General features: G+C 40.2%; 2 protein-coding genes across 2 annotated transcripts in view; one reads left to right on the top strand and one right to left on the bottom strand.

The window, feature by feature from the left end:
• Positions 1-6,189: 6,189 nt before the first annotated feature.
• On the bottom strand, positions 6,190-12,973 carry roh (reduction of Rh1). The gene is made up of 4 exons (XM_080276539.1): positions 12,905-12,973; positions 10,732-10,764; positions 7,379-7,581; positions 6,190-6,333 (listed from the first exon to the last, which is right to left on the bottom strand). The coding sequence occupies exons 2-4, from the start codon at positions 10,758-10,760 to the stop codon at positions 6,266-6,268; spliced, it is 300 nt and encodes a 99-aa protein (XP_080132665.1). The 5' UTR covers positions 10,761-10,764; positions 12,905-12,973; the 3' UTR covers positions 6,190-6,265.
• Positions 12,974-13,803: 830 nt separating this feature from the next.
• The window catches only part of LOC145404654 (uncharacterized), a 199,349-nt gene continuing 186,782 nt past the window's right edge, over positions 13,804-26,370 (top strand). Inside the window, exons 1-4 of the mRNA XM_080276185.1 lie at positions 13,804-13,906; positions 18,221-18,297; positions 21,499-21,609; positions 24,442-24,600. Of these exons, the coding sequence (XP_080132311.1) occupies positions 13,804-13,906; positions 18,221-18,297; positions 21,499-21,609; positions 24,442-24,600 (450 nt within the window). The remainder of the gene's footprint in view (positions 13,907-18,220; positions 18,298-21,498; positions 21,610-24,441; positions 24,601-26,370) is intronic.

The raw sequence follows: 26,370 nt of genomic DNA, 5'->3' as shown, positions 1-26,370 counted from the left end.
GTGGGGGGGGAAGTAACCCTTTCACCATCTGTGAACAAGTTAGTATTTTACATAGGCTGCCACATGATTTTTAGCTAATGGAAGTTCCTAGTAATCAAAGAGTTGAAAACTAACATGCTTAACCTTTGAACTGCCAGAAATTCCTTCAGCTGAATAAGATGGTTTAGATTTAGCTTGAATAAAATACTAGAATGCACTCATGGCAGCAAAATGAATAGCATACAAGAGAATGTTAATGTACCATTTTCAATAACTGTTAGAGGAGGTGTAGAAAGCCTCTTAATCTCACTGTAATACAAACCAAGGTGTCAGTTGCCTAAAAGTTCTTAGTTTCAAACCTTTTACTACACTGATGATAATATCAGGAAGGTGTCCTTATACATATCTGAAGTAAGTACTGTACGGTGTCTTGTGCATGATAACTAGTCTTCTAAATGCATCCACTAAACTTTTGTTTTATGTTCAGTGCAGAAATGTATGTACAGTATCAAGTAAAGTGTGGTTTGCTTCAGTGCTGCACCAAATATTTGCATATTAAAGAATGAAACACTTGTGTAGGTTTTAATCAGTGCAGGCAACAAACTCTTTCCTGGCCATGGATGCATGTGGGTATTTAATTCAGGCTAATTCAAGGCTTTTATCCAACCAAGGCGATTTCAAGCAGTCCGTATGTTGTGGTAATTATCTGCCTATCTTCCATTTCACTACAAAAAATTTCCCACAAAACAAAATAGTTGTATGGTAGCCTGGCTAAAGTAATGTAATGCATGTGAAGAAAGTGAGAGAGTTGACTGTACTATTGAAAACATCCATGACACCAGCTTAGAATTATTATATACCTTGTGCATTTGGTGCAACAAATCACATTTTCCTGTATTTACCCACAGTGCTATTCACTTGAGCTGCATTTTCCACTCTCCATCGGATTCGGTGGAGTCAGACACTTTTATCCTGTCGAGAAAATGCCCCAGCTCTATTGCCAACTATAGAGGCTGGGAGAACTTGTACCATATCAACATTTCAATTCAGTTCTTATGATTGATATTACAGGCAAAAGCCAGTTTTAGTCAAAGAGTTGTTGATTTGTGAAGTAACTGATAAATAATCTGAAAATAACCTGTGCAATAACGCGTAACTCAGTATTTTTTTTTTTTCCAACATGCATATCAGTATTTTCTTTGAGTAATGGTTGGAAGGTAATATTAGTTTAACAGAATGGAATGATTTTCAAGCAGTATGTTATCATAGTTAGAAGGTAATTTTGATAATGTAGTAAATGATTGTTTTGATTAGTTAAAATGTTATACCAGTGAAACCAACACATTTCTGCTTGAATAACTAACATACCTTTCACCTCTTCCTTTGACTGCTTGAGTTCTGTTGGTTATTGTTGGTACAGTTATGTCATTCAAACAAACACATTTCTGCCTTAATAACTAACATACCTCAGATCCATTGCTCTGGCTGCTTGAGTTCTGTTGGTTATTGTTGGTAGTTATGTTGTAATTCCAGTTCAGATCATGGAGATAGTTGCTGATGGTGATGGTGGAAAGTTCAGCTTTAATTCTTTAGTTGCAACAGTACCGTATTGTATACAGTACTAAAGTCAAAGCAGCATTATTTTAGACTGAATTTAGAGATAAAGCTTTCATATAAGTAGCATGACTTTATTTTCATTTGCCTAACAGAAGATGTGTTGAAGGATGTATTGGGTGCATGTTTAGTATTGTTACTGGTATGTATTACTTGTGATGTCAAACATGGTCAGGTTGTAATAGTTGTGTATTTGTGTATAAGGTGTTAGTGTCCATTGATACTTTAAATCTGACCATATAGCTTGCACATTGCTCAAGCTGTGATATGTTTTTTTGGTCACAAGAGGTGAATATATACTGACCAGTATTAAAGAGCCAAAGAATATTTTATAGTTATAAAGTAGTTATATTTTCATAAAATCAACTTTTCCATGATTATTGCATTATAGTTGATTAGTTACAATAACTGAATACAGGAAAAGTCTGACCCATAATTATTAGAACTGAATAATGCTTGTATTTTTACGGAGAAGAAGCTAACACTGAAAGTAGATTTGTAGAAAGTTGTCCATGATTTATTGAAACGTATTGACACAGGATAAAATTTTCAAGGTGTGGGGATTCTTCACCCACTCCACAGACATTAATGGTAGCTCCTGGTTGAAAATGTAGATGTCATTATATCATGTTTTAATTACTTACTGCAGCTCTGTATTTTTCCCATATGGATCTAGGCAACTTTCTGTAGTTGGGGACAAAATATGCAGAAGACATCATTTGACAACAAAAACATACGTTTACGAAATGTAATATTCCTTGTCTCGTAGCTCAATCTGTTTGAAAAAATCTGTTTACTATACTTTTATTCTTTCTCTCAAGACTGTTTTATTCATGTTGATAAACTTCCTGAACTGTATGGGTTAGATGATGCCTTCATTAATTCTTTAATTGGCATAGATCATTCCTAAGTTTATTAAAATCTTGAGGTTGCAAGAAGAAAAAAAAAAATCAGATTTGAAGTTTCAAATAAAAAAGGCCATAAGTAGCCAGTAATACTGGTATATAAATATATATACAGTGGAATCTCAAATTTCGACAGTTCAGAATTCGATGAATCAAATTTCGATGCATTTCAGAGTGGTCTGCCTACCTTACTTTTCGATGCAAAGTCACATATTTCGATGCTCTCAGGGCCAGACTCAAACCAAAACAAGCAAAGATAATATTTTTGATGCAAACCAAAATGCTAGAAGTGAAGGAAAATTATAAGAAAAAGTATGAACCTAACCCAATATCGTATGTGACTTGCTCTCAGGGCCAGACTCCAACCAAAACAAGTAAAGATAATATTTTTGATGTGAACCAAAATGCTAGAAGTGAAGGAAAATTATAAGAAAAAGCAGGAGCCTAACCTAATATCGTATGTGGCATGTGTCAAGAAGAGAATGAAAATCAACATCTTTTATTCATACAGTATATGAAGCATACGATGATATAGTTCCGAGAAAATTCAGTCAAGTCAATTCACCCGTCAGATAATTCCCCGTCAAAACATGGACGATTTCCTGTCAGGACAATTTGCACCCTGGACGATTCCCTGTCATTCTATAAATATACTTATTATTAACTAATCAATACTTTAATAACTTGAAGATATAACAAGAGAAAGTAAAGTAATGCTTTCCAGGATTACTGTAGAAAAATCAGTTTTTGGTACTGGATCCAGGTATTACATAATCAGTGTTTCTTGCTGTCAGATTGAAGTGCTTTGTTCATCATCTAATTCATAAATTTGGGTCTAAAATCCTGGGATTTCCATTGCAAGAAATATAGTTAAGTTGCATTTTTTTCCCATATCTCTTCTGAAAGTTTCAGTTAATTCTTATACTGAGTTAAGTGTGCCTTGTGTCGGCACATACTTTATTCATATTCATTACTACTTGTTTCAAGCGAAAAATTCAGTACTGTGCAAAACTTACTGGTGTGGATGCTATAAGCTTTTTCAGTCATTGGAAATGTTTGTCTGTTTTTGTTAACTAAAGTATATTAATTGTGTAGCTACATGTGGTATATCGAATATAATTCATGCACATGCTTAATTTTAAGTTTACATGCTGAAAAATATAATTGATGTATTATTATCTAGAATTCTCATGGAACATGAAAATAATATAGATATTGCAGTAGCAGGAATCCTGTTGAATATTGGTGGATTTCATGCTAAAATATTCAGATTGAAGATGTTGGAGTACTGTACAGCTAAAGCTTCATATTAGTTTAACCTCTTTACTGTTGCTTGTAGGTGTATGTGGGTTGGAATGAGTTCTAATGATAGCCAATGGACTATGTTATACTGTTCCTGTGCTGTACTTTAATGTTCCGTACTGTACTGCCATTGTCCAAGTATCAGCTTAAAAAAAAAAAAAAAAAAAATCAGTTGTCCGATCAACAGTGACCATTCTTTTCCTTGATTGAAAACTTTTTGTTACCTGATGTTACATCTTTTAATATGGTAGCAATGTGACATTTATTGCTATATCTTGACCTAGAAGATTCATGAGTAACATTACATGGGAATAACAGTAGTATTTGTACATGTAAATAGGAGCATATTGTTCACAACCAAAATCTACTTTTACCACCAGTTTCACTGAATATAACAGTCCTAGTTTTAAGCATGCTTTACAACAGGGGTGGGAACATCCGGCCTCCGGGCAGTATAAGGCCTGCATGACCATGATGACCATTTGATCAGGCCCACGGGGCCATTCATAAATGCAATTTTATAAACTCATGAACGAATACAGTATATATATATATATATATAATAATTATGAACTGGGCTACAGTTGATTTTAAGTTAATAATTTTGTATGGCCTGCGCATGATTTTAAAAATATCCTAATGGGAGAAAGGTTCCCCACTCCTGCTTTACAAGCACTGCACTACACTGGAAGTCAACTAATACAATGCCGCCATGTACATGCTATGACCCACAAAACTATTATTGGAGCCAACAGCTTGTAAGTGTAATGCATTTTTGGTTTTGCCAAGGCTTAAGTGCACATTTTTTTTTTTTTTTTTTTTTTTTTTTTATAAATACTAAAAACATCCTTTATAAATACTAACCAACCCTGTCATTATTTCTCACATCTGTTTTTCTCATAACTTCTCCATTTCTAAATCCCCCCCATTTCCTTGTTTGCTGTTGTCATGGGGGGGCTTTGAAGACGTTGATCGGGACAATGTGTGTGGGAGCCATAGCAGGGTCTCTTCCTCTGCTCTGCTGTCTCCCCTCTCCTTGGGTCCCTGTCACTGCCTCAACTAATGTTGCAGGGCTCTTTATCTTCTACTATTGCTTCTTCCTTCCCTGTCTCCTATCATTGCCTGGGCTTGAAGTGTGGGTGTCGGTGACACCTACTCTGGTGGCGTGCCTACCTTTTTAGGGTTTGACATTTGTCAGCCTCGTTCCTAAGCGTACCCCCTGCATCACTGGTAGAGGAGGCCTGCTGGTGATGTTGCTTGTCTCTGCACATTTTCCATCAGGCTCCCCTCCAACCCACCCCCACCTCACATATTTGCCATGCATGGTGTCCTGGTATGCCGGGAGATGGTACTCCTGGAGGTTGAGCGAAGCTATATGGTATGCCTTGCAGCTAGCAATGGACCCCTTTGGTTCCTTATTCTGGTTAGACGGGCAGCCTGGTTGGGCCCAACCAGGTCAGTCGACTGGTCGTGCATTTGCTGGGGTCAAGTGGGCACCAGAGGGCCTGGTGGCTCCTAGAGTCCTGGAGTCACCCTTGTCCAGGTCCCTTGATGGTTACCTGCTTATACTCATTCCATACCTCGGATCGCCAGTGGTGTTATCCCTGGCACCTGACCTCCTCTTGTTGGACTCCATGGTGGGTGGAGGGGGGAGGTGAATGAAGTTAATCTTCACTTATATGGCTGCAATTTCTGTTCAAACCTGTACCTGCTCCCCATACCAACACAGTGTCTTTCTCTTCTCATCCACATCCCTCTATTGTTACCCTACCTGACCTCTTTAGTCTGCCTACCAGGACAAAACATTTTTCCTGTTCCTGCCTCTGCTCCTCTTGCCGGTGATGACCTGAAATTTCACCTATGCCTGCTCTCTCATGTAGGCCAGGATGTTTCTTTGCATTCACAGTCTGATGGTTTCTTTGCACTCCCAGCTGGTTACGGTTCAATCTGTGCAGTTTGTAAAGATTCCAACTTTAACATTTAGTGTTGCCAACACTCCTTGTGAGAGGTCTGTTCCCCACAATCCAACAGTCTTCCTACATACCCTACACTTCCACGTAATGACTTTGGAACTAACATCCACCGTCCATATTGAATACATGCAAGGGCTGTCATACACTCTGGTGTACTGGTATTAGGAAGAGTGATTTTACATGTTGGCAGGTCTTATGATAGGGTTTGATGTAGTCAGCCTTACAGTGTTCCCTACCCTAGCCAGGATTTGAACCAACATCCTCTGGGACAGCATACCACCTCTCTACAAACTTGTGAATCTTGTAAAGTGGTTAAGATTCTTTATAAATAAAACCTGTGACCATGAAACAAAACAAAACTGCATGAGTGTTGCCTTAAAACATACACAGCAGGAGGAGAAACATTTAAGTGTTATCTACAATTTATTATCCATATACACAAGTAGCAGGGATGTTCAATTAACAGTTTCATAGGGGCTACCTACAGCCCTGTTAGTGGTGGGCAGCTCTTTCTGCAGCTTTCTTTGCTTCAAATTTGGCTTTGTTTTCAGGTGAGCAAGCTGAAAAAGAAGTACAATACATTAATAATTGCTTTGTATGATCCCTCTATAATATACCACAGTACTACTCAAACAGGAAAAAGTTCAGAGTTCATTTCAAACAAATTTCACAACACATCACAAACATTAAAAAAAATAATAACACCAAGACTCAATGCCTTGAGGTCACTTGTTCATACAACATTTGGACACAACAAAGAAACCACCACCACAGTACACAAACAATACATACATTCAGTGATGAATTATGCAAGCCCTGCCTGGGCTCCTAACCTCACCAAAACAAACTACAACACTCTACAGACCATACAGAACAAGGCCCTAAAAATAATCACAGGCTGCACAGCTACTACACCCACAGACCACCTACATCAAGAAACCAAAGTCCTCAAAGTCAAGGATCACCTAAACATGAGAGGCACCCAGTTTCTTGCTGCAGCCTCCACAAACCCACAACATCCACTATATTACATGGCAGAACATCCACCCACACCAAAGAACATCAAAACAACACCCAGCACACGATACCATACACAAATACTGTCATCTCTCCCCCCTCGCCTACCTCAGAACAGCTTCCAAAAGCATATCCACACTCTATTCACTAGCCGCTTCATTCAGTCACTTAAAGACAACACCCAGCTGCATGCATGGCCTCCTGACATCCACCCTTCTGAATCCTATCTCCCTCGTGAGGACAGGGTCCACCTGGCCAGGCTGAGATGTGGGCAACATCCAGCCCTCTTAAGCTACCAGAAGAGGCTGGATGACTCAGTCGCTGATGCCTGTCCAGGATGCAACACAGCACCCCATACTAAATAGGCACATTATGGAAGACTGCATTGCACACAATCACCTACGCCAACAACACAACATATACTCTTTGAGAGCTCTGTGGGAAAGCCCGGTCTCGGCCATGGCCTTCCTGAGGGACTCGGGGCTGTTAGCCCAGACTGCCTAGGGAACAACTACTACTACTTCTACTACTACATCAGATGAAAATGTAATTTTCATAACTGTGAAAAAATATACAGAATATACATACACAGTTTCTGGAATTTGTAAAAAACTGGAAGTGAAGCAGCAATACCAAATACAAAATATCTGAGAATCCAGACATTTTTGGTATATAACTGGTAGGGAAAGTGGGCAATCTTGGCCGTAAACGTATAGGGGTACTTCATCATCCGACCACTCATCTTGTCTGGTTTCAGGCGGGACACTATATCCTCCAGAGGGCTGCTTGCACTACCAAGAGAAAAAAAACTTTAGTATGAGCTTCAAATACTAATATTCACACATTACTTTTATATTTTAATGGCAAAAATGAAATAAATAGGTCTGCTGATCTTGTTAAATAGCAGCTTGTAATATGCATACAAAGACACTGAGAAAATTAAAAACCACAGTAGTTTGAGATAGTGCTGGTGGAGGCACCCACCATCCACTCATTTGACAGACATGCTATTACAGATGATGTTACAATAAATTACGGGCCAAATGGCTTCCGTTTTTTTTTTTTTTTTTTCCATGCTAGGAAGAAAGAACCAAAGGCCATGAGCCCACAATATTACTGTTCCCTCCAAGAGGAAAACAAAATACAAGAGAGAGCCAAAGTCAAGATTCAATCATTTTGAGATGCCTGGACACAGTGCGTTTGAAAGACTGGAGGTCATAGGAAGCAGGAAATACAGAAAGAGGGAGACAGTTCCAGAGCTGACCGGTTGCATAAATGAAGGACTGGGAGTAATGGTCAACTCTTGCATTAGAGAGCCGGACAGAAAAGGGAAGAGAGTTTGCTGCAAGATGGATGCTACGCGCCCGCCATAGAGGTGGAGGAATGCATGCAGACAGATCAGAGGAGCAGTGACCATTGAAGTTGCAAAAGGAAAGAGATAAAGAAGCAACACTGCGATGAAGAGACAGAGGTTGAAGGGAGTCAGTAAGAGGAGAAGAGTTAATGAGGCAAAATGCCTTTGACTCCACCCTATTGAGAAGAGCTGTATGTGGGGAGCCTCCTCACACATGAGAGTTGTACTCCACACAGGGGCGGATAAAACCCTTGTATAGTCAACAATTGTGCAGGGGTAAAGAAGGAATGGAGTCGGCTTAGCAAATCTCATCTCTTAGAGGCAGATTTTACAAGAGATGTAATATGATCTTTCCAAGATAAGTCCCGAGTAAATGAAACCCCAAGCATGTTCAAGGATGATGCAGGATTAAGCTGAATATTATTAAACATTGTGGGTATACCTGTGGAAGATTTTGTCAGGTTTACAGGTGTAAAAACTGAGTCTTTGATGCATTAAAAACAACCAGATTATTTTTACCCCAGTCAGAGATACGAGCCATGTCAGCCATTAGGTGTGCCATAGCCTCATCCCTTGTTTGCTGAAGTAACTGCTGAGATGGACATTGCAGGAACCAAATGGTAAAGGTGCAGCGTATGAGTGGACAGGGTTAGATGTACAGCTTAGAAGGTCATGATGACGAGAAGTCAGCCGTGTACTGCATGAGTTTGTCTCGGGATCTCTTGATATCGAACAAAGTAGAACGGGCCAGGTTGAACTCGCAGAGGATGCGGGAAAAAGACCACCCCGCATCTACTTTCTCCAATATCTCCCGTTTCTTCTCCAAAGTCAACACCACTCTCTTCCTCTTCTCAGGCGGCGGGGCCATCATCACACACACTAATAGGAGGCCCGAGAACAGCAGGAGTGCCTGCAGCAGGTAAGGCACCACCACAAAAGTGAGCACGTGGGTAGCCATGATGACGAGCGTGCACTCGCGGCGAGAGACTGGCAGAAAGTGGGAAGGATGCAACGGCGCTCTATCGGACGTCGGAGGAATGACGCGCCACAACAAAGCTGTCCCGTGCCATGCGCGGCAAGTTCAAATTACGGGCGGGAAAAATTCGTCCCTCCCCCCCCCCCGGACCATTTTGGGAATGTTGGATCCTGGGATGATTATGTCCGGTTAATGGAGATGTTCGGATATTAGAGGGATTACTTTTCTAAAATCCAACAGAGTGCAGAAAGTAGGCAGGATAGCCTATGCATTTCTTTAAAGCATTCATTTTTAATAAGCCAACTATTGTAACTAAGAAATGCATACCAGTAAGCACGTACTGAAAGCACAAATACTACAATACAAAATTCTCATCACTTCATGAGCATAAATTTATTAATGATTTAAGCATGAAATTTCATGTCAAGTACAGGTACACTGCACATTTGTTAGCAATCACTGGAACTGTTCAAGCTGAATAAATATTTCTAATGGTAAAAAAAATGGGTGATGAGATATAGATACGGCAGTACCTGAGGAAAATAGTTACTGGGAAATATATACATTACAGGATCACAATGGTGAAGCCAGTACTGCACAGCAGCCTATGTTTTAGCCATGTACGAATACCAATACAGGCACACCCCGAGACCCGGTGCATCGCTAACCAACAATTCACTAGATCAAACAAAAGAAATGGGGAAACATTCCCACAATCCGTATGTACGTCTTTTTTATTTATTTATTTATTTTTTTTTAAAGCTAGGGAGAAGGAACCAAAGGCCATGAGCCCGCAATAACTGTTCCTTCCAAGAGAAAAACAAAATACAAAAGAGAGCTAGTCCAAACACTCGACCCCTCCTTGGGTTCGAAACAAGCGTGTCTGAACGTGTATGTGGTGGTGCATGAGGCTCTCCCAGTTCTCCCTCTATCCCCTCTCTCCTTCCCCCCCTCCCCGTCCCTCCTTCATCCTCTGCCACACAGCACTGCCAAGCATGTCTCCCTCCCCCAGCCCTGGTTGGTTCCCTCTCCATCTCTCCACCATCCCCCACCCCAACTTGTCTCCCACGTGTGTCTGTGAGAGAGAGAGAGAGAGAGAGAGAGAGAGAGAGAGAGAAAGAGAGAGAGAGAGAGAACCTGGGGGGGAGGGTAGTAGGGCAGCTTGGCTTTCGTCTCACTCCCCAATCCCTCTTTGTCCCCCTCCCAGTCTCCCCACCCTCCCTCACTTGTGCTTGGAATGCATCTCTGGCTTTTCTTCAGTATCTTATCGGGAAAATTTCTTCGATATCACACATATGACATACTTGCTGACAGAACACTCCCAATGGTACGCAACACTGCCAGATACTGCGGTAGGCCTGTACGTTAAAATTTAAATCCAGAAAAACAAAAACTGTCTTCAACTTTTCAAAATATATTAAACCAATAACGAGTAGCAACAAGGCTTATCCATTACTCTTTTGCCAAATTCAGTTTTATACAAACTTACCAATTCAGCTATTTCACATACTGTGATCCTGTATAATAAACCATTACCACAAATGAGCATTTGTTAAGGTGGGTGAAGCAAAAACAGAAAACCAGTATCAATGCCATACATTATTCTCCCACCTCTTAGCATCAGCTTTGACTTCAGCCATTATCCTGGAGGGCATGAAAATACAAAAGGATAATGATTATAAAATACAGTAAATGATGACAAAGGATAATGAAGTACAAATAATTCAACAAGGCCAAGGGCATAATAAATACAGCAATCTAATTCATATGCTTAATTACATTTGATATATAATAATGTATGCTGAAAATAATCATAAATTAACATTGTATACTTTGATATTGTAATCCAAAATACTCTATCATGGAAAATCATACACAATGGCTAAACATTAAGGGAAAACGACAAATGTTCGTTCCTACTACAGGCATCCTTTATTCACACTCACATCTCTTTATCATTTTACTTTGGGAAAAGACAGGTGAATATTTTCTTCTATGATATTTATACTAATTGTCATTATTAAAAAGCTACAAATAATACATCACAGAATATGAAGGTGAAGGAAGAAAGGTAAATGCAAAGGGAAGAGTTATTATCAAGTGTTCTAATGCCATAATGATATCAGCTATTGACTGCCATAAAATTTTAAGGTAACTAAAGCAGTTTACGGCTGTGGCAAAAAATTACACACCGGACAAAGCTTTGTGTTCCCTAAACCACTAGCCTGTATATCATTTAGTCTGTTACCTTCTTTGCTGTATATTGCTAACTTGTCTAATTTTTTGTCAATACCCCTTAGTTTATTAACAGCCTCCCACAATTTTTTACCCTATTCATTGCTTTCTTTTATTTCTTTGGTGAGCTTTTGTTCATGTTTAAACATCTTTCTAATGAGGATTTGCACCTTCTGTTTTTGTTCCCTATAGAGATCATAATTATATTCTGTCTCTTTCTTCCTGATTTTGTGTGTTCTCTTTTTTTGCCTATTCAATCTTTTCCTCTCCGTTATTTCCTTTCTTATATCATTGCTCATCCAAACAGGCTCCCTTAATTTATTTTCCCTTTCAATAACTTTATTCTATAGCTTGTTTTTAGCATTTTTCTGGCAGCTTCTTCTATTAATGTATTCATTTGTGTTATACTGGTAACTCTGAATTTATTAAGTTTTCCTTCCACTCTATTTGCATACTGTTGTGGTGATATCTATCCTATAATACTCCACTGTTTCCCACTTTCCTTGTTTGTTGAAGTTTTGCCTTTCTCTTTTTATTATAAACCTTGCACAGATCAGATTATGATCCGTGATATCTATAGTTTCTTGTTACTCGTCTATATTCATGGTCTGGAAGTAGTTGTACATTTTCCCATTGACAAGTATGTTATCAATTACACTGCACTGATTATCTCTAAACTATGTGTAAATACCTGTACAGTTATTGTCGCAGTTAAAAAAGATTAATTTATATTCATTTATCCAGTCCAAGCTTATTTTTCCATTCATGTCAAGCTGTTGATGACTTAACATACCTGTATGCCCACTGAAGTCTCCCATGACTATTACAGCCTCATCCTCTGCCTCATTCATATTTTTCCCTATCTCTTGTTTAATTGAGAAATTTCTAGTTCTGTCTCCTGTCCTAATTACAGAAAAGTATACTATAATTATTCTTATACTTAGATCTAATATTTTTCCCTTTAGTACAAGTACATCCTTATTTTTCAGTTTCTTTTCTTAGATTAATGTTACTGTTTTGTTTATACAGCACCATTATACCTCCTCCTTTTTTGTCTTTTATTTCTCTCATGCTTCATTATGTTATTATCTAGTTCAATTTTATTATATTTTTGCTGTGTTTGTCAGACATACTATATATTGACTCTCTGATGGGTTGCTGTACCGGTACCTCTACTACCTTGTCTACTTAACCCCTGTATATTAACTAACTTAAATGTTACCCCATATCATTTTTTTTTTCTGATTTCATCCTTTTGTACTGTATCATTGCATGGTTCTAATTTTCTCTTCCTCTGTCCTCTCTTACTTTGCACAATCTTCCGTTTTTTATATATAATCCCGTTTCTCCATTAGCTTTAATAGCAGCCAGCTGATCCGCCTGATCGTCTGCTGAAATTTTTCGTTGTTCTTCTACCATAAGAATACTGTTCATAAGAAATCATATGCTATAATATGCCACATGCATGCACCCTCATACATGCATAATGGAAATAAGGTAAACAACAATAGGCCTACATGAAAAAGAATTAATGTGTCACACTCCTCACCCTTATTTTCCTCTACCCGGCTGCTACTAGTTGATGCAGGCCCCGGCAGAGGTCGGTAATGGTAATGAATGGGGGACGGGGGGAGGGACTTGGCCGAGGGATGTGGGGGCTGGAGGGAGGGGTTGGCAGGGGGATCCAACTCAGTGGAAGGAGGGGGACTCTTGGAGGGGTTAAGGTGGGCTGAGGGGTAGTCGGGGGGGGGGGGTACAGGGTTGTTGGGGAGGCTGAGGCATCGGATTAGGAGGGAAAGTGTTTGGTGATCACATCTATACAATATTGTGAATACGACTGTATCTATATCATGCTCGTGATTTTATGCACTATTTGGAAAAATTATGTGGTAGTATACGAATACTTAGAGGGCTGAGGGGTAGTCAGAGGGGGTGGGGGTTGGGGTGGGGGTTGGGGGGCTGGGACTTCTGCTTAGGAGGGGGAGTGTTTGGTGACCACATCTTTACAATATGATATTATGGATACGACTGTATGCTATCTATATCACGCTCGTGATTTTATGCACTATTTGGAAAAGTTATATGGCAGTATATGAATACGTAAAATATTATGACAACTTTGATTTTTAGTTCAAGATGTAATCCCAAGACTAGATGACATCAAAACATTGCCCAGTTGGCAGAAGTGGAGTTTGTTTATTTGTGACTTGCATTTACTTGCTTTACCTCTCAGTGAAATGAAATAGTTAGTTTAGCCATTTATGATATGCAAAATTTATAAGCCTTCCAAGGAACAGAAAGGTTATTAGTTACACACACACAGAAATATCTTTTTCATCCAGGCCAATCATTTCACAATAATGTAGTGAAACACAAGAGCCTACTTGTACTGTCCTTTTGTGTAGTGAATAGCAAGGAATAGAGAAGATCGTTGCACAGGCCATTAACATGTCTTGGCTGGGGGTTAACCTGAATGATGGCCTCAATAGTATTAAGGGCCAGCTGTCAACAATTACTCGCAGTGTTCTCTCAGAGGACCTGGATGATATTGGTAAGTGTTAAGTTGGGTATGTTACTGTTATAATTGTCATGCCCTTTAATATGAATTGATGGATACTATTTCCATGTACTGTAGCCCAAGTAATAAGTTGTAATTTTATCTATGTTCTTTATATTACGATAGAAATCTGCCTTTCTTATTTTTTGAAATCTTCATGGAGACATGAGACCACTTTAACTTGATGTATTCTTTATTTTTTAACAAAGGCCTTCATGGGATTCTTTGAGTATTTAGTGAATGTGTTTTCAAGTTTTGATGTTTTCCATTTCGTTTAAAAGTGGTGGAAAGAGTTTAAAAAGCAGCCTTTCTTTCCCCCTTTTTTGGTACCAAAGACAGATGAATGCCATCGTGTGGTATGCAGAAGACGGATGTACACTATCTTAGCTGATTCACTGTGTCAGTGTTTGTTTACATGTACCTCCTGTGTGTGGCAGTTTTCAGATATTTAGAAAAAATATTAGAAAAAAAACAATACTGTCAAAAGATAGAGAAAAAAGTACTGAGTTCAATGGTATATAACACAATATAGCAAACAAAAAAATAACCTCTGAAACGGGTCCGTGAAGTAATAAACATTGCCAGTGCGGTGGTGCCAGGCGAACGATGTGTTATGCTTGCGCTGTGTCAACAGTGTCAATCTTGCGATCAGATGAGGTGTAAATCAGCATCTGAACCATCACTGTCGTCATGTAACAATGTATCATTATCATCACTACACTCATCCAGAGATGTCATCGAATATTTGCTTGGGCTACTACTAGCGGCGGCATGGAGAAGATTTCGTACCATTACCTTCGGCATTTTGTAGGTAACTGATCTGAGCTCTGCCCCTCGTAAAAATGCATAATCTATGTATGGCAATATTCTATAGGGTTCCATGAGTTGCTAGCTGATTTGTTGCATGCCTTTTCTGATGGTGGAATTTTTGAAAGCAGAAAATCATATATGATACAGCCGCAGACAGAGCCATTTGAACTCAAATATATATGATACAGCTGCAGTCAGAGCCATTTGAACTCAAATATATATGATACAGCTGCAGTAAATGGGTTAAAATGCTGTTCACTTACCTGGTTGGCATCCCCATTACAGTTTAACAGTATGGCTTGGTTGGAATCTGCTTTTCAAGAATTAGGGCAGCCCATACCTGCTGGCATGCGAGCCCCATTTCCTATACACATTGTCATCGGAATAGATAATAGAGTAGGGGCTGGGTTTTTTGCCATATGCAGGGTAGTTACAGTGCTAGAAGGACTTCAGATTATGAATCATAGCTATTCAATATACTCGAACAAGATGTGACCTAGTTGTGAATGGAGGGACTTTTTAAATGACATGACTGAGTCAGAGCTAACAGCATCATCTGACAGAGAATTCCAGAGGTCTATACATCTGATACTGAAAATTCTGCGTCTATACTCGGCTGAAGTGCAAGGCTTGGCCACTTTGATTCTCTAGCCATTAGTGTGAGTTAATGAAGAAAGAGAAAAAAGTTCATGCTGTGCAATTGAGGACTGGTGATGAAGGATTTTCCACCACTGAATAAGGTCAGCACCGATCGGTCCCCTTTTTACAGAATACATGTCCAGATTTTTCATATGGTCAGCATAACTGAGTTCAGACAGGCTACTGATTTGCTTAGTCCATCTGCACTGTACAGACTCCAGAAGCCTCAGGTTGCCGTGGTACCCTGTGTTCCATACAGTGGAGCCAAAGTCCAGGAGAGGTCTGATGTGGGATTTGAACAGAGTCAGCATAAAATCTCGGTCACGACAAGAGGGTGGATTTCAAGCATGTTGGAGCCTTTAAAAACGAAAACGAAATTATTTGCCGGGCCTACTGCCTTTTTTTCGGTAGTTCTTATGTATGATTGAAATTTCAGAGAACAGTCTGCCAAGATACCCAGTCTTAACTGGTACCATATGTGTAGTTTCTACAGAGAGACTGGTGTTGCTCATGTGATAATGCTGCAGTGAGCCAGTGGAGTTCCAATCTACTGGGCCTTTCTGACATCACAGTACAGTGCACTTGTTGAGATTGAAATGTAAACCCTATGACTCAGTGACCTTGTACACCATATCTGTGTCCTTCTTGCAAGTACTTATATCTACAGCTCACAAGGAACAGGTGTTCTGAAGTAACTTGAGGTAAATCTTCACGTTGTCAGCAAACGATTTGCATTTGGAACGTATATGTGTCGGTAGAAAGTTTATATACCGGGTATCCCAGAAAGAGCAAGGGGCCTAGAACAGATCCCTGGGGAACATCATTGAGAACATTTCTTGAGGAACTGGTTCAGCCGGACACAGACACTTGCATGGTGCAGCCGGATAAAAAGTCAGAGATCCAGGTCAGCAAGAAGCCACTGACCCAGAGTAGCCTCAGCTTGTCTGTGAGTAATAAATGGTTGACAGTGTCAGAGGCTTTGCTAATGTGAAAAAAGGCAACATCCACAACGTGCCTAGCATCCAAACACACTGTAGCATCATTATGCTGTATACAAGTAACAGTTGGTTGTCATCTGTTCTGCACTGTCTGAATCCATACTGCTCATTTGAAAACACTGCATTAGTACTGAGGTAGTTGTTCAGTGCTTTTGCAATAATTCTCTTAAGAGTTTTACGGCAGACAGAAGTTAGGATAATAGGCCTGTAGTTAAGAGGTTTGTGCCGAGAGCCTTTTTTGAATATAGGATCTCTTCCAGTCATGTGGCAGCTTACCAGTATTGGCAGACTTTTGAAATATCAAAAACAAGGGGAAAGCTGAGACTGGGCAATATTTCAGACAACTGGGGTGCAGACCATGTATCTATCTACCTATTGCCAGATTCCTTAAGCCTGTAAGAGGTGGCCACAAACAAATTTTCTCCATGTCGCCCTGTCCCCCGCCATTCCTTTGCCCCACTCCAAGCTCACACCGCCCTCTCACATATAGCTACCTTTCCACTCCATCCCTCCATCTCATCCTTGGCCTCCCCCTCCCTCTCCTCCCCTCCACCTTACTCACATACACTGGGGATGCATTCTCTTCAATTCTGCTGCTGTCAGTCGAGGATTCTTGATTACTTCCCTCTTCGGAAGCGTATCTGTACCTCTGGAAGTCATCCTCTTCTTTCCACCGTCATGCTTGTTCCTTGGTACAACATCAGGTGGCAGGCCACTCTCTGCAGCAAGAATCTTCAAGACGGTCAACTTTGTTTGTCCAGTACTTTCGCAGATCGTGTTGATAGGGACATTATCCTGCTCCATGCAGTGATACGGATCCTCTCATCCCTTGAGCAGTACTTTCCAGGCATGACAATTTGACTCTAGGAAAACAACAGGGCAAACAGTAATGCATACAAAAGAAGAGGGAGGTGCAAGCTCGGCACGACGGGATCATAAACTCCCACTCTTGCTTTTGAGCAAGACCTGACGTGGTCAGTGTTTCACCACCTCCCGCTAACACCAGAGGAGTTGCCAGTTGCTTCCTGCCCAAAAAATTCACTTGGTAGAGGTGGAAACACAAAGCAAAGACAGACGACTCTCCAATAGCAATTCTGTGTGTAGGTCCTAAGTCAGTTTGTGGTGGGTGTGCCTTTAGGCATGTTTTTGGGTATCTTGGCCTGATCCTTTAATAGCAAAAAATATGCAGGGTTCAGCATTCACATAGTCTCTAGGTTTTCAAATATTGTAACTTAGTTCAGTAATCCCTTCTGTTTCTAGTACACTTAGTTCCTATAACCTACTGCTATAGGGTGCTACATTCCAACACATGGTGGTAGGTGGTTGGAACCATCATCCACTCACTTGATGTAATGCTGTTGACTTCTTCCTTCACTGTTATCATTCTTTTTCTGTGTGTGCCTTCATCTATTCCTATTTCTCCCATCCCTCCAGCCACTTTTTTGTACTTATCTTTCCATTTTGGGTGGCTCTGCATATAGTGACAAGCCCAATGGTTTCCAGCAACCCAGGAAACCATATACAGTGGTAGGTGGTAATCATATAATAAGGATCATGTGGAGCCTTCTGTGGTGCCCCCGTTAACTGGGTGGAGACACAAATGCAGTGTCCATCCAGGAACCAAACCTCCACACTTTTCTCCTTACCTCGCTGTGGCAAGGTACTATCTACTGCAAGGAAACACTTGGTTCACTGCATGGGATAGCCCTGCAGGGATGGTTGTTGTAATTGATGGATCTGCTCTGCCAGACAAACTGGGGTTACTTGGCAGTAACATTCCAATGGGACTTGCAGGTTATGTTCTCTGCTAATACTGTAATAGTAACTATAACAAGTGCAGTGAACTGTTTCTTTTTTGCAGGCGATGAGAGTCAGATGATTGTCCCCCGTGACCGCATCAAGGAGTTGGAGGCACTTTGTCAATTGCAGAAACATGAGGTATGGAAAGTGAGCTGTACTATACCTGTACAGTTGCATGTATTCGTTTTTTGTCTGATTTTACCTTACAGAGAGGTAGGATGTTGTTCATTGCCAAAAAGAATATGTCTTCATCATTATCATCATCCGGACTTCCTTTCCAACCCTAGGATAGGGTGAGGAGTAGCAGTGTCCAAACAGCCTAAGTTTGCCCAGTTCAATAGGTGTTGTGAGGCAGCAAGGGGGACATAAGGTGTGCTTTGTCAAGAATTAGGCATTTGGTTATCTTTGATGGCATGCAGAGTATTTTTATGAGACTACAAGGAAAGGTTTGTTGGGTCCTTAATATAGGCAAGTGATGGTAGTTCCATGTTTCCAGATGTTGGTAGTAGCATAATGTGCATATGAATAGTTGATGATGTTTGTGAAGCCTTGGATTCCCTGTGGTTGTAAGTTTTTCTGGTGTAGGTTGCTGATGCCATCTGGCCTTGTACTTGTAGAGTTCTTTGTTTTCGTGATAGCTTTATGTGCCTGTTCTGGAGTGAAGAGGGTTGTATTGTGGTCAAGTTGAAAGGATCGGCTATGCAGAGAAACTTGTTTTTTTTTTTACTCAGTGCATGTTGGTGTGTTATGTTTACGTGGTGGTTTATGGGTACGTCTGCCTGTTCCTTATAAGGAAGTATGTGTTGGATGTTGGAAGTGATGGTGGCATGGGTCTTGGAGGTGCTTGTATGTGATTTAGTGATACTGTTAAGTGTTTTGTAAAGCTGAGAGGGATTTGTGCAGTTGTGTGTGTTGGCACAAAGGCTTTCCAGTTTCCTGTTTTCAATGTGTTAATTTTGTTGTTTAATTGCTGGAGCCTTGTGGTGCTGTCCTTGTGTGTATGGAAGGGGAGAGTTGTGTTTGAGAGAATCATGTCATTGTATGAGGCATGCAATCTCCCGTGTAAAGTTCAGGTTGTAGTGTCTTTTGGTGCCTCGTGGAGTATGATGCTTGTCTGTGGTAAGTATGATCTTGCTAAAGTTTGTGGTATGCTTGTCAGTGTTGATGATTGGTATATTGTCCAATCTGTCTTGTAGTTTGTCTAGAAAGGCAGGGTATAAGTGAAGTGTGAGGGAAGGGAAGGGAAGGGAGGAGGGAGATTAATCATTATCTGGGGCCATAATGCTTTGTGTTTATCAAGCACTTCACAGGTGACACTCCAGCTTATTTGATTGATACTCAGGGCAGGAGGGATGTGAAGAGTAGGAAGGGAGAGGAAAAATGAGAAAGCAGAGTGGGATGGCAACTAAATAAAAAAAAAAAATGGAGAGAGAGAGAGAGAGAGAGAGAGAGGAGAGAATTGTGGTATTTGTTTAAAATTCTGTTGATGTGGACATAGACATCTGCAGTAGCAGAGTGAATGCAGTATTTTGGCATGTATCCTATATTTGGATTTTACCTATAGTAAAGCTGACACATCTATAAGCGGTACACCTGGGGGATTTTTTTTTTTTTTTAATCTGCTGCTGGAGAGCTCTGAGTGATTTTCTTATGAAATACAAAGTTATTCAGCTTGAAATTTTGAGTTGATTTAACACGTCAGCTGGTATTTCACCTGAAGCATTAGCGGGCTACAGTATTAGGCAATTTTTTTTTTCCCCTCCAAGAAAAGTTTGAATATCTGCTCATGGAGAACCCTGAAGAGTTTGAATATCTGCTCTTGGAGAACCCTGAAGAGTTTGAATATCTGCTTATGGAGAACCCTGAAAAGTTTGAATATCTGCTCTTGGAGAAGCCTGAAAAGTTTGAATATCTGCTCTTGGAGAACCCTGAAAAGTTTGAATATCTGCTCTTGGAGAACCCTGAAAAGTTTGAATATCTGCTCTTGGAGAACCCTGAGTAATTTTGGTATGAAATACAAAGTTGCTCAGCTTGAAATTTTGAGTTGATTCGACATGTCAGCTGTTGTGTTAGCTGATGCATTAGCTAACTCTTAGGCAATTTTCAGTTTTGGCTATAAGGAGGCATTTTAGTGACTTCCATATGTGCAGTAAAACCTCAATATAACGGACTTCAGTAGACCGGAATTCACTTTTGTCAGAATCGAGGAGCAACCAGACAAAATTTTTATCTAACGGAAAAAGTCCATTAAAGCCGGAAGCAGTCTGGACTGCCTGACCACTTCAGCTGTGTTCACCACAATAAGGTAAGTAATAGACATGTTTATCAGTGAACAGTACAGTATTATTATATACTGTAAGTAATCCCTGTAATATCCAGACGCCCATTTTCCGGACATCCCCAATTTCTCCCGTTCTCTTTTCCGTCAACTTTTGGCACATACTTTTCCACACCTATGTTATAGAAGTCTAGAAAGATATCCCACTTCTTCTGTATCTCTCTTGTTTCCTTGAATTCTCGCCAGTCCGCTTCTCCAAAAAGTTTCTCAGTCTTGAAAAGTTTGCTTTCCCAAAGTTGTATCTTCTATGCCTGTATAGCTCATCTCATGTCTCCTCATTTCCTTCATCATTTGGAACTCTGTCACTACATGATCACATTTTCCTATTGGACACAGATGCTTCAGAGACTCAATTGCATCAGGTTCTTTGGTTAGAATTAAATGTAGTTCTGCTGGTGTGTCTTGTGTATAGAGGATCCCTTCATCCGTAATGGATTGTATTTTATCTTTTACTTTGGTTTTGCTTGCTTTGTAGCTGTAAAATAGCTTTGGTTGATTGCTGCTATTGTTTATGATGTCCTCCTGAAACTGTATTTGGGCTTCTCTCCTTATTCTTGTGAATTCATTTCTTGCCAGTTTATAGTTGTTGTATCCCCTCTCACTATTGTCTCTTCTGTATCTATTCCACAACTGTGTGTGTATGTGTGTGTGTGTGTGTGTGTGTGTACACAGTATTACAGATTTATTACTACCACTACTACTAAAATTTTCATAGATACTTTCAAAGCTGATTTGCCATCCCCCCCACCCCATTTGCAATAGTGAATGTGTGGAAAAACTTGTGGTATTTGAGGACATATCCCTAACATACAGTGAGGACTCTGTACAACTGTACCCACACTGAGCCAGTGTCTGCTTCAGTCTTGATGACAATCATGCAATACAAGAACGGGTAAAAGAATGAGTACCCACATTTTTCTGCAATTTTGTATGGATGTGGTAGCATGAAAGAGTGTAAACGGGACACATTATGAAGACTTACTGTACATGTTCTCCTTCAGCTTGATGAGAGTCGGAGAGCACGTGAAGAAGTAGAGGAACGACTACATGCGTCACACCTTGCCACTGCAAACCAGACTGCTGCATTACGCTCACAGCTTCAGCAAACACAGGTACACTGACACAAGGGTATACAGTATTTTCATTTTTTGTAGTTTTTGTTTTGTTGTTCTTGTGACCAAAAGCTCATTAGGATGTGAACCCAGTGGGCTGCTGGAAAATGCCACTACAGGTGGGTACTCCCTTGGATCATTTGTTGAGGTTATTATTGTTATAGTGAGGTGGTTAAGATGTATGTGTTGTGGTGTGAGGAACTGCGTTACGCTGAGAGCATAATGAACTCTAATGGGTTGTAGTTTTTACCAGTTCTTTTTCTTTCAAATGAAAGTATCCCCACATCCCCTGGTGGTCCTGTCATTGAGTATGGATAAGTTAAAATTCAAAGGGTGGCAGGAAGACGCTTGCGGCTATACATGTCAACCGGCGATACTCCATCCCCAAAATCATGACAGCCATACACATCAGCCGGCGTGTAGGGGTTAATGAAGAAGATATTTGTGAAGTCTATCTATCTACCTATTTGTGAAGGAATAAACAAAAAATTCCAATCAGATTTAATGGAAGAAAGTTTATTTGAGAGAGATGAAAATGAACAAGCATACACACACATTAACAAAAATACGTATATTGGAACAATACGTATATCAGAAGAGGTGAGTAAATTAGACAAAGGAAAAGCTAATGGTCCTGATGAGATTTTAAGTTGCTTATTACATGAATGTGCAGAAGAGCCAAGTTGACCAGTACATTTAATATTCACGGAATCCTTAAGACAAGGTAAACTACCTGATATTTGGAAGAAATCAAACATTGTTCCTCTTTTCAAGAAAATAGACCAAATACACTTAACTACCGACCAGAGTCATTGACCAGTGTTGTGAGTAAGGTATAAGAAAAGCTGTTACGGAAAATTTGGGTTCATCTGGAAAAGTACTGTATGATAACAGAAAAACAGTTCAGTTTTAGAAAGGGAAAATTGTGTGTTACTCATCTGTTAAGCTGCCATAATAGAGCTGCAGAAACACTGCAGAGAAGAGATGGCTGGGTAGACAGCATCTGCTGTAGTTGGATTTCAAGAAGGCATTTGACAGAGCACCATACCAAAGACTTTGATGTAAACTGTACCATGAAGGAGGAATCCAAGGTAGTAGCAGTAGTAGTAGTAGTAGTAGCTGTTCCCTAGGCAGTCTGGCCAAACAGCCCCGAGTCCCTAAGGAAGGCCATTCCCGAGACTGGCCTTTCCCACAGAGCTCTCAAGGAGTGTATGTTGTGTTGTTGGCGCAGATGATTCTGTGCAATTCAGTCTTCTATAATGTGCTTAATAGTATGGGGTGCTGTGTTACATTTTGGACAGGCATCAGTGATCATCCAGCCTCTTCTGGTAACTTAAGAGGGCTGGATGATGCCCACATCTCAGCCTGGCCAGGTGGACCATGTCCTCACGAGGGAGATAGGATTCAGAAGGGTGGATATCAGGAGGCCATGCATGCAGCTGTGTGTTGTCTTAAATGACTGAATGGAGTGGCGAGTGATCTGAGTATGGATGTGCTTCTGGAAGCTGGTCTGAGGTAGGCAAGGGGGGAGAGATAACAGTATTTGTGTATGATATCGTGTGCTGGGTGTTGTTTTGATGTTCCTTGATGTGTGTGAATGTGCTGCCATGTAGTGTAGTGGATGTTGTGGGTTTGTGGAGGCTGCAGCGAGAATTTGGGTGCCTCTCATGTCTAGATGATCTTTGACTTTGAAGTCTTTGGTATCTGAATGTAGGTGGTATGTGAGTGTAGTAGCTGTGCAGCTGTGATTATTTTTAGGGCCATGTTCTGTATGGTCTGTAGGGTGTTCTAGTATGTCCAAATGTTGTATGGGCAAGTGACCTCAAGTCTTGGTGTTGTTTTATATTTAATGTTTGTGATGTTTAAATGACATTGATGTATTATATGTTACATCAAGGATTTTGGGTCTGTTTATGTGTGGTAGGGGAGTGTTGTTTATGGTGAGGTGTGGAATGTGAAATAAAAGAGATATAATAAAAGAAGAGAGGAATGTATATCTTTTGATAAATTAATAACTTTAAAGAAAAAACAAAACTCTTGTCATACTATGAAATAGTATTGGCTTTAGTCCTGATATGCCTGTACTGTATATTAACATAGCACCTGTAACTATTGTGAGAGAGAGAGAGAGAGAGAGAGGGGGAGGGAGGGACTGGTAGATGAGAGGAATGGAGAAGAGGGTTTTGGATGAAAAGGAGAGAGAAAAAGAATTATGACAAAAAGAGAAAGGAGAAATATTGGATGGGCGGAGATCAGCAACCTCTGCGGTTCTTTGACGTGGAGATGGATTATTATGTGGAGCTTTTATTATCTAAAAACACGGTGGCAGATAATGATGCGGAGCTTTTGTTGTCTGAAGACGTGGATGCGGATAGTAGTGCGGACATTATTTTCACTGCGGAGGCTCCGCGGAGGCGGAGGCGGATATCCGATACATCACTAAATCACACTGAGTATATTTATACAACACACTTCAAATAATTTGTTTCTACTTACCCTATTTACTAGTGTGGAGTAGGATTAGTGTGTATAGCAGTGACTCTCCTATTTCCCTACTCGTACTTTCCTTCCCCCCTCCCCTAGCCTACTTCATTCCAGTCTTGGACAGGAAGATGTTAAGGAATGGCAGTGATAATGTTGATGAAGATTATGATGATAATGATATGATGTAGGATTAGAATAATGATGAGGCTGATGATGATGATGTAGGATTAGGATAATGATGATGATGAAAGTTTAGGATAATGATGATGATGAAAGTTTAGGATAATGATGATGATAATGATGTAGGATTAGGATAATGATTATATTGAATAATTTCTTTATTTGCAGACTGAGCTTCAAGAGCTGCGAGAGAGAACATCGGAATGGGTGTGGGATGCTGGTGAAGGTGGTGGTGGAGCTGGCCTTCAGCAGCAGAAACTTCACCAACGGCAACAACAGCAACAGCAACAGCAAGAATTTGCCAGGCAGGAGCAGCTGAACCAAAAGGTATGTAGCGAAAAATTACAGAAAGTCATCTCAGTCTCAACTTATGATGTGTTTGTTTTTCAGGTTTAATTTATGATAATATAAGTGCAGAATATCTTCATGTAAGATTGCAAAAATATTTAGGTTGCAATGTATGTATGTTTGTTCCATTATGGATACATCTAACATTTATTGTAGCGTTTCGTGAAATTTATTAACGTGAAAGTCTCATCTTGGTCTTCGGCTCTGTTTACTTATGGTTGAATCACTTAAGAGTAATAATTGTGTGGCTAGTTACCGAAGTTGTAACCTCATTTACCTTTTATGGTGGTACCCCTCTGGGTACCACTTGGTGATGGTCAGAATCAATGTCCAAACAAAATGGAGGAATTGAAGAAGGGAAGGACAGGAGGAAGTAGTTCTTACAAGGAGGGTAGAAAAGTTACAAGAGGATGGAAAAAAGGCAGAATATAAGAGAGAAGTGGAGGAGCGATTGGGTAAATATTGATCGGAGCAGATGGGGGACGTGGAAGGTGTGTGCAAGATAATCACAGAAGAAATCTGTGCAGCATGTGAAGTGGTGTGTGGGGTGAAGAGAAGACAAAAAGAGATGCAGGGAACAGCATGGTGGACTGAAGAGATGAGAGATGCTGTGGCACAAAAGAAGAAGCATATAGTGAGTGGATGAGAAACAGGGGCGTCGAAGAAGTTGAGAGATGGAAGAATTATATGTAGAGAGGAAAATTAGTAAGAGAGAGTAAGAAAAGAGTGAATGAGGAATTTGGAAGGAATTTGAGTGTAAAATGGAGGGAATGTAAGAAAATGTTTTGGAAGGAGGTAAAGAGAGTTAGACAGGGTGCCAAAGAAGTTAGTTGGGGAGTGAAAGATAAAAATGGTAGATTACTAGTGGAGAAAGGAGAAGAAATGTGCAGATTGAGAGAACACTTTAATGAATAGTTGAACATAGAGAATGAAAATAATGCAAGTATAAGTGGCTGGGGAATGGCTGGGAGAAGGAGGGATGTGAGAAGAGAGGCAGAAATCAGTAGGGTGGAAGTTGTGGAAGTAGTGAAGAAAGTTAAAATGGGGATAGCCCCAGGAATTGATGGAGTGTGTGGTGAAATGTTGAAGCATGGGAGAGAGATAGTAGTAGAATGGATGTGGAAGATGTTCAGCTTGGCCTGGGAGGAAGGTAGATTACTGGAGGATTGGAAGTCAGGTATAATTATTCCCCTGTACAAAGGAAAAGGGGAAAAAAGAAGTGTGTGGTAATCATAGGGGCATTTGTCTTCTTAGTGTAATAGGAAAAGTGTATGGTAGGATACTAATTGACAGAGTTAGGGAAATAACAGAGGAATTAGTTGGAGAAGAACAGGGAGGTTTTTGGAACGGAAGAGGTCATGTAGATCAGATATTCATTCTTAGATCTTTAGTGGAAAAGTTTTTAGAGATGGATAAGAGGTTGTAGCAGCCTTCGTGGATTTGGAGAAAGCATATGACAGGGTGGATAGACAAGGATTTTGGTAAGTATTAAGAATATATGGAGTAGATGGGAAGTATGATGGTGCTAAGGCTGCAGTGTGTGTGGATAGTGAACCGAGTGAATTTTTCTGTTTGGAGGTTGGATTGAAACGAGGATGTGTCATGTCTCGATGCTTGTTCAGTCTGTATATGGATGGAGTTATAAAAGAGATACAAAGTAGGGCAGTGGATGTTGGAGCAGCCCTAGTGAGAGAGGGCAGTGTTTGGAAACTCCCTGTACTATTGGTTGCAGATGATACTGGGTTGTTA

Source organism: Coenobita brevimanus, chromosome 7 (genome assembly GCF_032717465.1).
Source record: "Coenobita brevimanus isolate Jiangsu-jjx chromosome 7, ASM3271746v2, whole genome shotgun sequence".
Taxonomy (NCBI): domain Eukaryota; kingdom Metazoa; phylum Arthropoda; class Malacostraca; order Decapoda; family Coenobitidae; genus Coenobita; species Coenobita brevimanus.
The sequence above is the reverse complement of the archived record's forward strand: the minus strand, read 5'-3'. Positions and strand labels throughout refer to the sequence as shown.

What these genes read in the sequence shown, in the direction of transcription:
- roh (XM_080276539.1), bottom strand. Translation starts at nt 10,760, where the DNA reads ATGGCTGAAGTCAAAGCTGATGCTAAGAG. An exon ending in GTCAAAGCTGATGCTAAGAG is followed by an intron (nt 7,582 to 10,731) that starts GTGGGAGAATAA and finishes TTCTCTTGGTAG; the next exon opens with TGCAAGCAGCCCTCTGGAGG. An exon ending in TTACAAATTCCAGAAACTGT is followed by an intron (nt 6,334 to 7,378) that starts GTATGTATATTC and finishes CTTCTTTTTCAG; the next exon opens with CTTGCTCACCTGAAAACAAA.